Source organism: Anticarsia gemmatalis, chromosome 17 (assembly GCF_050436995.1).
Source record: "Anticarsia gemmatalis isolate Benzon Research Colony breed Stoneville strain chromosome 17, ilAntGemm2 primary, whole genome shotgun sequence".
NCBI classification, from domain to species: Eukaryota; Metazoa; Arthropoda; class Insecta; order Lepidoptera; family Erebidae; genus Anticarsia; species Anticarsia gemmatalis.
Genome location: NC_134761.1, coordinates 1408199 through 1424562, shown reverse-complemented (window position 1 = coordinate 1424562; position 16364 = coordinate 1408199). Strand labels below are relative to the sequence as shown.

At 33.0% G+C, this 16364-nt stretch overlaps 2 protein-coding genes across 5 annotated transcripts in view; both read left to right on the top strand.

Moving 5' to 3' along the window:
* LOC142980038 (zwei Ig domain protein zig-8-like) overlaps positions 1 to 16364 on the top strand; it is a 248613-nt gene that overhangs the window by 106588 nt on the left and 125661 nt on the right. The window lies entirely within an intron of this gene.
* Positions 2117 to 4686, top strand: LOC142980168 (ecdysone oxidase-like). The gene is made up of 3 exons (XM_076125499.1): positions 2117 to 2228; positions 2554 to 2687; positions 3112 to 4686. The coding sequence occupies exons 1-3, from the start codon at positions 2117 to 2119 to the stop codon at positions 4684 to 4686; spliced, it is 1821 nt and encodes a 606-aa protein (XP_075981614.1).

Sequence of the window (16364 nt, the reverse complement as noted above, 5' to 3'; positions counted from 1 at the left end):
GCAATTTGACAATCAGATTCTTGATTATGATCGCAAACGTGCTATCATGCATGGTTACACAGTTTCATAGTTTTTCTACTGCTAGTGTAGTAATTGTATCCTTGTCGATTAATTGTTATTTGTCACGCACTTGTTCACTAATTATTCAGAATACGTCAACCATTGCTTCTATTTCTTTATTAAGCATTGTTTTATTTAGTTTACGAAGAGTTGAATAGATTTAAATTTAAATCTCATATAAATTATAATGGGTTTCTAGAATACGTGTTTACGCACATACTTGCAAATTTTATTGATAATAAAAATGGAAGTTCTAGAAAATAATAAATTGAGTAATTTAGTATTTTAATATTATCACTCATCGAGTAAGTTTGAATGTTTGTCTAAGTCCCCGCGACACAAGAGCGATTCTTAAAACGGGAATTGTCTTAAAAAAAGTACTCAAAAGTTATATCTTTCAAAAAATGAAAATTCCCACACTCAATTCCCGTTACTTTTTATGTCTAGTAAAAAAGCAAGATCATTTTGAAATTTCGAAAGACGTCACAAAGTTAAGCTATTATAATATAGTTCAATGAACTGTGCTTGTTTATTCCGATTTCTATTTTAATCTAAACCAACTTAATTTAAGACACTAATACAATTATTGATGGGCCATCAAATTGTTATATTATTAGTGTATTAACAGTTGGAAGCTAAGCTTATTTAAATACATTATCCGATTGTATGATATTTGTTGAAATATTTTTATTCCTATTTATTGAGTGCTCTAATATTAATCAACATATTTTATTAGCATACATAAAATCACGCCTGTTATATCCAAAGGTAAACTGTACCTTTGGATATAACTGATACTTCGGATTTTGAAACAGTTTTACCATTCATTGAGAATCCTACTGAAAATTACCGAATGATAATGACATTCTGATATTATTATGCTTACATCACTCAAAAGGCCAGTTTCGAAGCATCTGGATGAAAACCACTGCTAAAATTGTACTTGACAAGCTAACCGCAGCATGAGGAGCTCGTGGCTTAGTTACCACCAGGCATGCCGAGATTGTTCTGTGGATGGGTGGCCATCTTATACATATTATTATCTATCCTCCGTGTTTCGGAGGACACGTTATATTGTGGGTCCCGGCCACTTATATATCCAGGAGTGGTGAAACAGTGTTTCTCATTCTTTTTTAAAAAGACTACTCCCGCGCTAAGAATTGCTATTGTGTCGCGGGGACTTTTACGAACATACAAACAACGGACACAAAGTACAACCAGACGCGAAACAATTATTTGTGGATCGCACAAATAATTGTCCCATGTGGGATCGAACCCACGTCCTCCCGACACAGTGGTATCGGCGTGGCGACCTAAACCACTGCGCCACGGAGGCAGTCAAGTGATATTTTTTCTCACTAAACATTTTTATCAAACCGCATGATATATTAAGCATTTACTTATTTTTACACATTGTTTTTAATTTTAATTGCCACATTACACCTTATTGATAACTTGTAAACAAACGATTCTCGTTCTTATCGATGAATGAAACATAAATAACCATCGTTAGTGCAGTTTTTGAGATTGGCAGGAATAAATTATTTTGTCAATGTGGTTATAAAGACTGCCTATATTTTGTTTTGGTTATTTGGTATCAATCAATTGATGGAATCGTCAGTGCTTATAAATATAATGAAATAAACTAAATCCAATACCGTTAGTAATTGAAGTAAGTAAATTATGTAAATGATTTCATTGCTTTTTGTATTTCAACTAGTTTTCCGCCCCCAGCTTTGCTCACGTGAAATTTCACCCCACTCAAAAAGGAATTTTCAAAAATCCTTTCTCTGTATTCATATACACTTCCCAAGGAATCTCCGTACCAACCTTCAACTTTCTACGCTCAGTAGTTTTGGCTGTGCGTTGCTCATCAGTCAGTCAGTCACTCAGTAACGGAAGAGCTTTATATATATTCAGTATTGATGACCGAAAGACTTTTTTAAACTTATATTGAAGAATTACGATGAATATTACAGACTTTTGATCAATTGAGAGGAAATTCATTTTTCAATATGGTTTTACTGATATAATTCGCAGAGACAAATTGAATGAAATGGACTCAGCCGCTGCAATACAAAATTATCGTGCGATACAGAATATATTTCGTATGGTGTCAGTTTTACAATTAACTAACGATCTGTGGCCTATACCTGCACACGTTGAAGGTGAGAAATAATTTGAATAAATAAAACAAATAAAAAGTAACAACAAAAAAAACAACATACTGGTACCTTGTTTAGGTACCTTTGTCTTAGAATGGCAGTTTCAATTTATTTTTTCATAGGACATGTATTTTATTAAATTGTTGTTTTATATAAACGTGACAACATTCCTATCTTTTATGAATTTGAATATTTTCGTATGTTTTTTATTTCTTCAGTCAAGGAGCGGGGTTGAGAAAACAAAGGAATTTCTCTAAATGATACAAAAGTTTTTAGTATGTAATAAATAGACACGAACCGCAACTTGTAATATGTAATTTCATTGTAGATAACGCAACATATGACTACATAATAGTCGGTGCAGGAACAGCGGGATGTATACTTGCTAACAGACTGGTTGAACTAGAGGAATGTAAAGTGTTACTTATTGAAGCTGGAGGCAATCCACCGGCTGAGTCTTTAGTAAGTGAAACCTTCAATAATAGAGTTAAGAACATTTACATATGTATTCAATCTCAAAATAGCCCTTAATCTATGTGAATACTTTCTTAATTATAGCAATACCAGCGATCAAAAATCATAATTTTTTAACTCATGTTTTGGCGTATCTTTTTTGTATAGAAAATGAGACTAACCACGCGATAAACAGTAGGTATTATATTTTTTCTGTGAAAGAACACACATTGCCCAAAACAGTTCCAATTATTACATTGTCAAATCCTTATTATTGTTGAAAAAATTTACGTTTTTAAATGTATCAGATATCAAATAATATGACTTTTAATAAAGTGATCTTACGTTAGCTACTAGAAGATATGACTTCTATTTAAATTACTTCTGCAAAAAACCAACGAAGCACGTTATGAATTATCCCTTTTGTTTCCAGTACCCAGCCTTTTACCCGTTCATGAAACACACTTCCGTTGATTGGAACGTAACCTCAAATAAAGAAGAATCCATGCGTTATCATGTTGGAGGTTTCTTAGACATATCTCAAGGGAAAATGTTAGGTGGCTCAAGCAGTCTCAATTTTATGGGCTATGTACGAGGCTGGCCATCAGACTACGACAGGTGGGCAAACATCACCAACGATACCTCATGGTCTTATGATTCTATATTCCCATTTTACATGAAAGTAGAAAAAATGCTTGATAAAAAGATTCTTTGCTCTCCCAAAGACGCAGCTTTACGTGGTACTAAAGGAAACGTAGGCTTAAAAAAATTCTACTTCAAAAAACGGGCAAAGGAATTCTTTGACGCTTACGAAGAATTAGGCTACAATGTTGAAGCAGATATCAATGAAAGAAATCCTTTAGGTATCACGAATCTTTTGTATATTATTGGAAGGAAATTAAGACAGAACACTGCGTATACCTATCTAAGACTGGTTAAAGATAAACCTAATTTACATGTAATGACACATTCTTTGGTAACTGAAGTTATTTTTGATGAAAATAAAAATGCTGTTGGCGTTAAAATTGAAACTAAAGATGGGAAGACCATACGAGTGAATGCAAAGAAAGAAGTTATTGTATCAGCTGGAGTATTGAAAACACCACAGTTATTAATGTTGTCTGGTATCGGTCCAGAAAAGCATTTGCGAAGAAAGAAAATTAAAACTTTAGTAGACCTACCTGTTGGGAAGAATTTAAAAGACTTTCAAATTAATCTATCGGTTATCAAAATGGGTAAAGCGAACCCCCCAACTGAACCTTTCAATCCTTACGTGATGCCTTTTCCTATTCAAGACGGGTACTTTGCTTTGAACAAATCTCAAATTGTCCCAGATTATCAACTTCGTAACCTTATTATAGACGAAACAAGTTATTTTGTTACATTTTGTGCTGCATTTTTTTATTACAAACCAGAAATCTGTGATACAATAATGGAAACGATTGGAGACCATCAGATATTCGCGATATTTAACTACTTGGAAGATCCAAAATCAGCTGGAGAAATTCTTTTAAATACTAAACATATAAAAGACCAGCCTGAAATCAAACTAGGATTTTATACAGAAAAAGAAGACTTAGAAAGACATGCTATTTATGTGATGGATGCGCACAAAATTTTGAACTCAACGTATTTTAAAAGCGTTGGTGCAGAGCTTGTAGATGTCAAACTAAAAAAATGTGGTAAATTGCAATTGAATAGTCTGAAATATTGGAAGTGTTATACACTTGCGATGGTGACAAGTATTCACTTTTTCACTGGCACTTGTGCAATGGGTTCTGTTGTCGATTCGAAGTTATTCGTCAAAGGTGTGAAAAGGCTTCGAGTGGTCGATGCCAGCGTTATTCCATTTACGACTATATCAGCAGCCCCTGTAATGATGATAGCTGAAAAAGCTGCGATGATGATTATAGAAGATTATTTAAAGGCGAATCCAAACGCTACATTAAACTTGAATAATCATAAGTGGGATAGTGATGAGTCGAAAAAGGAGAAAGCTTATTTTTAGTCATAATTATGTTCGTTTAAAATAAATTGTTTGTTGATTTTCTAACTAATCCATTTGTGTATTACTTAATTTTTTATTATGACTTACCAAATACTTACCTCCAACGTATCTTTCAAATGTTTTCCATTGTATCTTAATTTTATTCCCATACCGAACATTTTTTTTGCTCGATATTATGCGACCCTGAACGAGAAAGGGGTAAGGTCTTGAGTCCATCACGCTGGCCAAGTGCGGGTTGAGAACTTTGAATGATGAATCTGGGTAGTGCTGTAGTTTGATTACTAAAATATAAACTACCAAAAACTAAAAGCAAAATTTTTTTTGCTACTATTTAGAAATAAGCTGAACAATCTGGTACAGTCAAGTTAAATTAAATGCGTACAACCAAGTTAATCGTGTCCTACGCAACGTACAGTCACAAACAGTGATTCTTAGGCCGGAGTCATCACAGTTAACACATTCGGGAACCAGAATGAAACCTCACGTAACCACTTGCGTTCAGGGCTGTCACTGTAGGTTTTTCACCGAACATTTATTTTACGCATGCTTTCTGCTACAATAGGTTAATGTTCCTATTTTTCTAGTAAGATCATTTTTGTAAGACTGTGTTCTAACTATGCAACAGACAAAACTTTATTAATTTTGTGTTAACAATAATAATCATGATATATATGTTTCTTACATACTATGAAGTCAATAAATAAATATTTCAGAAAAAATCTTTTACTACTTAGTTTCTAAAATGCTCGAGATGAAAGTGGTGGATTAAAATGTCAAACTAACTATTACTCATACCCAGCTACTAGCAAAACAGTTAAGTGTTTTCGAAATGCTTCACTTACTATAATTTCTCAACAAAAAAAATATTTCAAGGACTCTATTTTATAGCTTTATTTGATAAAGAACAGATCTAAAATTACAAAGACTCCAGAAAACATTACCGAAATTCCACAAAAATACAACGCACGAATACACTAGTGTTCAATCAACCGCGTAAATCGACAGCCCTAGACGGTACAGTCGAGGCCAAATTACTTTATTCAAACCGACACTTGGTGTAAGCAAAAGCTGAAAGTTTTTGCGCGTGACATTCAGTTTCCCTTCAATAACCTTTATACGTGAAAGGAATTCTTACATCTTAATATGGTTCAGTAGGATTAGCGTTAGAACCGTAACGATTATTATTGTCTTTTTTGGATTATTTTTCTTTTGTTCCCTTCCAATATATTGGAGGAAGGACGTAAGGGGAAGTGAATGTAAGACTACTTAATACCTTCTGTCATTGAGGAGCATGTTTGGGGAAGGAAAATGTTGCATCGTCAGTGGAAGATAGACGGAAGATAGAATTAATGGAAGGATACTTAAGCCTTTAATGTACTGAGGAAAGTATGTTGGTAAAACACGCAACGTTTTATTATCGGTTGGTTTTGTTTAACAAGTTACTGTTATACTGCTAGGCATGAGTCTCCCCCAAAACCAGGGAGGCGATTAGACAATGAGTCTACCACGCAGGCCATAGTTTTATTACACTAAATACATTTAAAGGTTTTAGTCTTAACTAGCTTTAGGGTCAACTCTTAATAACCAGCAATATTTTTTTAGAATACCAAAAAAACTAACTGTTGATCTGAGTTTTTCGAGAATGGTCGGAAATTATATTTGTAATACCTGCATGAGACTTGTTTACAGGATATATACTTCATAACTTTTAAACTCTCGCGTTGCATGTTTAATGTATAATAGAATACGGGAATTAACGCGAACACGTATTTTACCTTACAATGCCTAACGTTTCGGCCCAAGTTGCACTCGCCGTGTTCGCAGGCTGTCAGGATATTATGCTCCACCCTAACCTTGTCAAAAATAAAAATTTAGTTTTATTAATTGCCAAGATTGCAGATTAGGATCTAATGACGCAACTTTGAAATTAAAAATATCCAAAAACACATTAATTTTTCAGATAAGATGATTTAACGTTTATCCAACAATTAAAAAACATCATGTGAATTTATATATTTTTTACAGTCACAAAAAATTATTACCTTTCGAAACGAAAAATAAGTCTGGAATATGCAATTTAATTAACATAAAGGTCATGTTATTACCTATTTATAATTTTGATTAGGATACATATCATAACTATTACATTCAAATCAAAATTTTTATTCTTTCAAAATTACGTACTCTTCTGTTTTTTACCTACAGACCTTCATCCGCTAAATGGTCCGTGTAAAAAGCAACTTATTATTATTTTAATATTATGTGAGGAATACTCATTAAGGCTTATTCCTTAATAAGAAGGCTTTGTTATAAAACTTATTTTGAATCTCAGCTTGACCATCTTAGAATCAGGCAGTGTTTTCTTCAACATATTTAAAGTAGATCAACAATATTTTCACACCAAATTACCGTGAATTCAATCTTCAACTAAGTGATATTAGGAAGCACTTTGAAAATACTTTTAAAAATGTATTATTTCAACTAACAAAAGACTTCGTATACAAAAGACCTGAACCTCAGACTTCCTTCTTTTATAACAAAAGGTAAACAAAAGGTAAATAAAAGGTAAAGATTGAGTGTTCTTGGGGTTTTCGTAAAGAAACCTGTCATCCGTTGAACTCCTCATCTTATTTTTACAAACACTGAGTTAAATAAAGCTGGAGTTTATACAAACAATGCCGACGACTATAGTTAACCTTGAATGCATAATATAAAATAATATTTTGTCACATTTCTGACCCACTGCTGGTCAAATATGTCCTCCCGAAAGAACACGCATTTTACTGCTGACTAATAAGGAGTGAGCCTGCGACCACGTTAGGCATTTTAAGGTAAAATGCGTGTTCGCGTTAATTTCCGTATCCTATTATACATTAACGTATCACTACATTGTATATGGTAAATTATAGTACCATGAATTACCCTTCGTGGCTAAGGTCAGCTTACCGAAAAAACTGCTAGGTCCACTGAGTCAGAACTATACAATGACGCACGTACAGCTATTTTTCAAAATATTTTTGATAAAAATCAAACAATGAGTAATCAGAATTATAAAAACAATGTAAATTTAAATTGAAAAACCAGTGACTTTTAAATAATAACAGAGATGTTTTTCTATTCTAACTAGATGCCTACGAATTTGTCGTGAGAATTTATTAATATGCAATTCGAATATTACGTCAAACAAATAAATGTTTAATTCCATCTAGTGAATTAAGTAGTCGTTATCAATAATCGTTATCGTTGATTTAAATCAGTTTTGGCATAATGAAAAAAATGCCACTATCCGTTTTTTCATAACTTTTAAACTCTCGCGTTGCATGTTTAATGTATAATAGAATACGGGAATTAACGCGAACACGTGTTCGCGTTAATTCCCGTATTCTATTATCCGTTTTTTGGTAATACAGACGTGGTTGCTGATGCTGATTTCTAAATAATTTTAATAGTGCTTCAGATTTTTTGTTACTTCATTACATCTTTTACTATTACTATACTCCCATCACCAAAATGGAGGTTTGAGTGTAATTCAAATTCATTAATTAAAGACAAGTTAATAAATAACTACCTATTTTCTTTCCGCAAACGTTTGTAAAATTTACAGAATAACAACTATCTACAAGAGAAATTAAAAAATGTACGTATTCTTTCCGTCCTATAAATTATTCTGCAACGATTTTAACAAAAACCTAACGAACCAAACTTTTCTCATTTACTAGAATATTCATTTGTCAGACAGTCTACATAATAAAAAACAATAAAAATCATGAATCATTCCGTTGAAAGTTTTTGTGTAAAGTAACCATAGTTTTGCATCAAGTCGTGATTAACGTGTTGTATGAATAATGTGGATATTTTCCTCGCAGTTAATGTCCGCATTTAGTGCACTTGCTTTTTTAATTTTATGACTTAGTATTGCACTAGCTTTTGAGGTTTCCGAGTTGCGCAAAATACTATTGGTATTTCATATTTATAGTATAATATTTCCCGATAGTAGCATTGATTACATTAGAAATAAGCTCACCCACTATATGAAACTATCATTGTAATGGCGAAACGAGATTGTAATTCATACACCTCTGCGAACGTCTTCGAGTACTACAAACGTGATATTATGTATGATCTAGGGTTTGCAATATTCGAATATTTGCTAGTATGTAGGTATGCATACAAAATTATTCTGCCCGAGACTTCTGTGCGGCAGAGGCATACACTTCTAAACATGTCACAGAGGCAGTCTCTCTCTCGACTATAGTACCAGTAATTGGGTAGTTGACTGGGTTAACGAAAAATGATTAAACTTGTATTAGTAAAAGGTTCATATAAAATGCCCCTATGTAATTTTGCAGGTAAATAGTGTTGGAATTGTAATTACTACAGACTGAAACATTTTATTAGGCACTCATTTTACACCAACGAAAATACGAAACTGTGACGTCACTATTTCGTATTCCTATACTAAAATGTATTTTCGACATTTCATTAACAGAAGTTGATTTGACTGGTAGTCATCTACCCTATCGCCAATGAAGAATAGAATCGTTCCCAACATTGACCTCACCAAGACAAATGTCAATTTAAGCATAATACCTCTATTTGTATGCCTACTGAGCTATTTGACTTAATTTCAGTAGACTACGAGGCGATTTGCACGACATTTAGACGTGATTCCTTGTATAATATACATTTAGGCTAGGTTCGTGACAGTAAGCTGGAATAAAGGCTGTTTAGTAAGGCTTTAGTGTTAGTAATAGGCCTGTAACGATTTTATTGACCGCTGGTTTTTGTGTACTCTGCTTTTGTCGGGAGTGTAGACTATTATTGCGCAAAATTGTATTAAAAAGTAACACAGTGAAAAAGTAGTTTAACATTATATTATACTGTATAGCACATACTACTATATTTCCCTATATGTTACCATAAGAAAGTGATTTTTTTTAATGAGATTCTGTTTTATCTCGGTTCTTTAAGTATCTGATAGTGAAAGTATCAAACAGTAACATAGCCACATACATTTCGCATTTATGATAGTAATAGTAAATTAAATCCAAATTATCACAATATATCTCAATATTCTTAATCTCCGGGTACATAATTCCAAAAATATCTTAAATAAGTCAGAAAAATATTTACCATTTAATCTCAAAAACGGTTTCAACTCCCATATACTAGTAAATAAGAAAATTTGTTATCTCCACAGATATCAGAATCTCTCAACTCATCTTAGAAATTTCTTATAAACCTTTAACTACACACAGGGGTGTAGCTAAGCGAAACGAAAGATATAAAATATATTTTTATATTCACATTCCTCCCACGTGGGGAGTGAAAAAACAATGAAAACTCACCCCTGACATGTTATTTTACTCGTTGGGTACAGGCCTCGTAAAACAGCCCTGTGTACTTATAATAAAAAAATATATATTAAAAATTTCGTGTAACATTTGCATATAAAAAGTTATATTTTGCAAAAATATTTTTTTAGTAAAATAATATTAGTAGAAATTGTTGAAGGTAAAGTTAGAAAAAATAAGTTCATGTGCGTACTTTTACTATAAAATTACTTTTAAAAGCTTTTTCAGCTCGTTCGACTCTATTTTTTATATTTTTATATAGAGTATGTACTTATATTATACATACTCTACTTAGAATATGTCTAGCCTATATTTTGGGATCCCGTTATTGCTGGAACACGACACGTTTTGATAACGGTTCTAGCCCCTAAAAAAAAATTAAGAAATATTTATAAATACAGACACCAGTGACCCCCTGCCCTGCAGTGAGACATAATGGTTAAAAAAATAATAATAAGAAACTCGAAGTTTTCCAGTCTTGAAATATCATAGCAATCATTAGAAACTTAACGAAATCAACTAAAATTAAATAGGAACCCACGGTACATGCTTGCCTAGAAACTAAATACTTCTAATTTATTATGATCTCTATGGTGTTATATAAAGTAATGAATAATATTTTATTTAGTTATGTGTATTTGAAAAGTTTTTCTTTTCTTTATGCATTTGCTAAATTGATTAGATTTTTCATCTCGATTTTTTTTCTTACCTGTTACTGTCCCACTGCAGAACAAGGGTCTCCTCCCAAACGGAGGGAGGGGTTTGGTCTTGCGTCCACCATGCTGGCCAAGTGCGGCTTGGGGACTTTGCATGCCCTCAATAAATGTAATAAACAAATTTTAGGCATGCAAGGTTTCCTCACGATGTTTTCCTTCACCGTTAGAGCATGTGATAATTATTTCTAATATAAAGTTATGAATAATATTTTATTTAGTTACGAGTATTTAAAAGATTTTACTTTCTTTATGCATCTGCTTAATTTGATTGTTCATCTCGACATCCTATAAAATCTTCCTATATTTCAGTAAGATACTTACTGCAACAAACTGGACTACCGGTCATAAAACGTATATTGCCTACCCAATACACTTCAAAGAGCCACTTCTATCAGCAGAACAGCAACTTAATTGCTTAACTACCTCTATAAATACATCCTTTGCTTCATTACTGTGAAGGCAGGGCGGTTTAATTTTATCACTTCCTTGTAAACTATAGTGCTGACAATGTTTACTGTGAAGTGTAGACGTTTGGGATAAGTATATACTTGTAATATTAAATCGATTTTATTGTGGTGTCATCTTCCTTTGAGTAGTGATCATTACTTTAGTGATTTTTTATCCTTTTGAATTATGATATTTATAATACCCTTAGGGAGAGTGGCAGAGAATGCGTCAGACTTTAAGTTAGCATGAATACATTGTGGGATGTATTATTATTAAGTATAAAATAAATATCTGGGCATCTGATAATCATTCCTTCTCTTCCTGATTTTTGTGCAAAACAGGCAATTTTTTCTAGCCTCGCGGTTTTATTAAGAACTTTTGGAGATTGTTAATTTAATTATAGGTCATAAATATATTATTCGCCAGACTGTATAGTCTGAGCGACTACCGCCCAGGCTACAGGCATTATGCTACCTATCACGATGTTACCATTTTGATTCTCGGGTCGGGCAAAATGCTGTCATTTCAATTTCAGTTGGAGTGATGACAATATTATAGAAATTTCTAGAAACAAATTAAAACTTAACTCAAGTCAATATTATGCATAAACTTTTTGGAAACCATATCTGTAACGATCTACAGCCAATTCACAGTAACTATTCTAACTTTGTACGAATAATATTTAACGCCGGAAAAGATATCATCACTCGAATGCTACTACAAGCTAACTCGTCCATTTGTAAATGTGTTTTGAATAACTGATAGATCGTTTTAGTGCTCAGTTCTAAATAAAGAGTGCACTATTTTGATGCTGTTGTTATTTTAACTCAAATACAGGCATCAACTTTCATAAAATTGTATTGAATATTATAGAAAGCCTAATTTGTGTAGGTATAAGAAATGCGACCAAAAGAAATCATGCTTATAAAATACGATAGATAAGGACAAAATATATTTTTCCGTCAATTTTATTTGATAAACGTGCTTTTTAGTGTACCTAGTGGATTTTTCTTTTCTTACGTTGTGGTAAGTCTGGTATTTATTTTTCCATGCCTCGCAAAACCTATGATTAAGTTATTGAAACACTCATTCCATAAAACACTCACCCTTTTTTGAACAGACTACCCCAAATATTGTCTACTTAGCTTACACACAATTTACTCACCACTCGGTCACCAACACCACACCAAATATTACCTACTTAGCACACTATTTACTAATAATTAAACAGCTTTCAAACTAAACAGTTACTTTGCTCAAAAAACGGCTACCCATCATTAAGTTAACCTCACCAAAATTGCTTACCATATCCCAGCAAACGAGAGTGACGTCATCCGAATGCAAAAGCTAACGACTCGTCGAAACGCTTTCGCGAAATCTGCTCTGAATATTTAGATGTTCCGAGTTGAAATGGAAATGAAACTAATGTCCATGTTGCTTGTTGTTTTTCACTGGAATACTTTGTAAAAGTTATTTCTGTATTGGCTAGTTGCTGTAGTTAAAGCATTCTGAGATTGTTTCAATGTAAATCGAGTTGTTTTTGAAATATTGTTTTTGAATTGACTATTGAGTAACTGTTTTTCTATATTATTCTTCTCTGTAAAGGATTTTATTTTTAAAGACAACTTTTGCTATAAAAGCCGGTTTTGTAGAAAAAAACTTATAAGCAACAGACACTGAGTGCAGCCTTCTCTAAAACTTGAAGCTGAACATATTGAATCGTTCGAAACCCTTTATGGCACCCGTTAAGTTGTTCCCTTAAGCTTAGCTGACTGTAACTTTTTTCTTATATCATTACCTTTTATGGTAAAGACTTTTATTTTTTGAGACAAATTCTGATATTAAATCTAGTCTTTTGTTGTGCAGAAACATGCACAACAAAATCATCTACCTTTTGTTTTTTGTCTATATGTTACTAGGCCGCAAAAAACTAATCAAACATCTTTCAATGCTCGTAAATAAACAAACACCTCATCTAAAATGGCGAATAAACACTATTCCCTCATTCCAAACGAAGACCCACATCATTAAAGATCAAACATTACAAACGACAGTTCCGAAATATCATTCCATTGAATACCGATATTTGAATACGATTTACCTGAACCCCATAAATCGAGGGGTGATTCTAACACCCGATCATAACCGAAGGATTGTATGGGATTTGCTCGAAATGGTTTAAGTTATTTCGGCGGGAGTGTTATGGTGGGAATGTTGGTTCTGTAGCATACGTATATCTATAGTATTTCAATTTTGAACTGCACTTTACCTATTTTTTATGTTATTTGAGGTACTATGGAAATCTAATTTTGACGTTTATGAGTACGGTGATGTCTTGCAAAAAGATTAGGTGCGTAGTACTCGTAACTGGTGGTCCTGTATGACAAGGTGTATAGATGTGAATGAAGCAATGGAAGTTTGTAAGGATCGTACTAAGTGGCCTTCTCTGCTCTCTGCCTATCCTTAGAGGAAGAAGGCGTGATTTTATGTATACAACTTAATAATGTTTCTTACAGAAATCGTTGGACTGAACGTTCATCTATAGCAATCAATACCCGCAATTAATATAAGGAAATACTTGTAAATAATAATATGAAAGTTATATAGCATGTACATTGTTAGTAATTTTAAACAAAACTAGACTAATTCCGCTCGTTAACAGTTAGTTAGTTAGTCTCTGCATAATATAATTCAAAGCAAGTTTTTTTCTAAAAACTAAGCAAAAAAGCAAAAACTAAATTATAAAGCTTGCATGCCAAATTTAGGAACGTCAAAGCATAAAAAAGACTTTGATAAAACACATGTTTAAAATTTCAAAGCACTGAGTGGCTCGAAATGTAAGAACATTTTCGAATAAAGCAATAAAAATTCAGAAATTCGACGTACCAAGCTCCGTTAGATCCATAAATCTAGAAATAACTTATCGATAAAGGAATCCAGCGATGGAACAAAAGATCTTTATACAAATCGGAACTCGGGGAAATATGAGAGAGACGAAATTTCAGGAATTCGCAAATGCAATTCTCAAATTCAGACAAATCATACGACTAGTCACCCGAAGCGGTGGCTTTTGTTACAAACGATCTATAAAGTATCAAAAATATTATCTAAGTTTCTAAAGGGAATGATAGTGGAAATTATTTTATGGAACAAAAACTTGAGCAATTTGAGACCAAAGTTCTAGCGACTATTGATTCCGACAATCAGGGAGCGCCATTCGAAGATATAATTGGCGAGCTTCGAAACTTGCTCTTATTTCCTTCAGCACTTAATAAAAAGTGATTGTTTGTTTTCAATCTCGTGTTGAAATTATTATTTTAATCCAGCGTTTGTTCTGTGTATTTTATTTTGAACTGTAAATAATATAGCTCTACATTTCTGCTGAAATGTATATTTATTATAATTATTCTATGGAAAATAATTCAATAAATATTTTATTTCATTGTAAATGATTGTTTATCGACCGGTGCGAGAAACGTATAACAACAATAGGAGTTAAGAGTATCATCTAAAATGCCAATACAATGTTTGAGTAAAAAATTATCTCAATTTTAAAATAATAGCGTACGCCGCGCCTGTGTTTCAGACATGCTGAAATTCTGCTATCCTGAAACTGGGTTAACTTTACGACTCTAACATTTAACGACCGTCCAAACTGTGGCAACAAAGAATTTTGACCTAATAAAAAATTATGTGCTATTAGCTTAATTAGACGTCACGAAAAAATACTCGTTCCTCTTCCTCAATGTAAACAAAGTCAAATCCACTCTCGAGGAAATAAATTTATTGCGACACTCATATACATCGTTCAAGATTTCGTCCCAAAAAGCCATACAAAATTCCCTTAAGCCAACGAAACCCCATGCTTTGTACACAGCAAACTTCAATTTATTACAATGAATAATGCAAGCTCAAGCCGTCCGGGCTGGCCATCTTTCTATTCCTTATTATTTTAGGAGATTTCCGGAGCGGGTCTTGGGACTTATACGGCACTTTCAACTGTGTCGATCTGACGCAAGTGCTTTTGCTATGCGAACAGTGATATTTTAGTTATGGAACTCTGAAACGATACAGCGTTATGGATAGTCGCTCGAGGAGCCATTGTGAAAAAACAATGCCTTGAGGAAGCCCTCGGGATTAATAAAGACATGGGGAAACTTGGTGAAAAAATATTTGGTAAAGAATTTAGATTTTATGACGCTGTTTTTGGGTTATCTTTTATGTTTACTTTTTGAAGGTTGGATGGGGTTTTTATATGGCTTATTTTAAATATTACATGTTGTAAATGTTATACCAGATTCAAAACGGGAATTAATTGAGAATTCGCCGTTGATTTTGTTGCTTTTAGTTATCAGCGAGTTGTCTAGATGTCAAATACAGGATTAGATACTTTTGTAAACCCTTAACGGATTTGGGTTTATATATCTCTAGGAAGACACTTTCCAAATAATTAATAGTAGTACAAACACGAAAGTTCCTTTTATTAAAATTACTTATTTATCAAGACACAGTACCACGCCTGTTATACCTGAAGGTTTAGACAGAGGTGAATGAAAAACACATAGGTCAAGCCATTAAAAAAATAATAAAAATAAAAAATAAAAATCATTTATTAACAGTCCACAGTTGTACAAAACATAAGATCAGTAACTTAAGCCACACTAGGCATAGCCTGTTTCGTGGCCAAAGATTTTAGGCGATTACATAGTAGGACTATAGGTGCAAATAGAAATACAAAGTAAAAATCTTAGTACTAGTAGGAACAACATAGTATTTTATAAAATTAAATGTAAAAATAAAGTGAGTGTATGTTTGTGCGTTGTGTGCGTGTGTGCATGTGTGTGGTTGTGTGTGTGTGTGTGTGTGTATGTGTGTGTGTGTGTGTGTGTGTGTGTGAGTGTTTGGACGTGATTGTATGTGTGAGTAAGCCTAACGTACAGTTTTTAATAATTGTTCAACCTCTTGATAATTTAGACTACTAATATATTTTGTAACTGTTAATTGAGCTTCGCGTACCGAAACTTCTTTGAAATTATTTTTTTTGTTAATTAAATTATATAAATGTGCAATGTAATTATAACAATGTTAGTCTCATGTAATAGGGCGCAAGCCTATAATCATTTACCGCGGGCGTATTACCAAACTCTGGAGAGAAGACTAA

Excerpts from the sequence above, each read along its gene's own strand:
- LOC142980168 (XM_076125499.1), top strand. The coding sequence starts at position 2,117 with ATGGACTCAGCCGCTGCAATACAAAATTATCGTGCGATACAGAATATA. Across the intron at positions 2,229-2,553 it reads TATACCTGCACACGTTGAAG|ATAACGCAACATATGACTAC; the intron begins GTGAGAAATAAT and ends ATTTCATTGTAG. Across the intron at positions 2,688-3,111 it reads ATCCACCGGCTGAGTCTTTA|TACCCAGCCTTTTACCCGTT; the intron begins GTAAGTGAAACC and ends TTTTGTTTCCAG.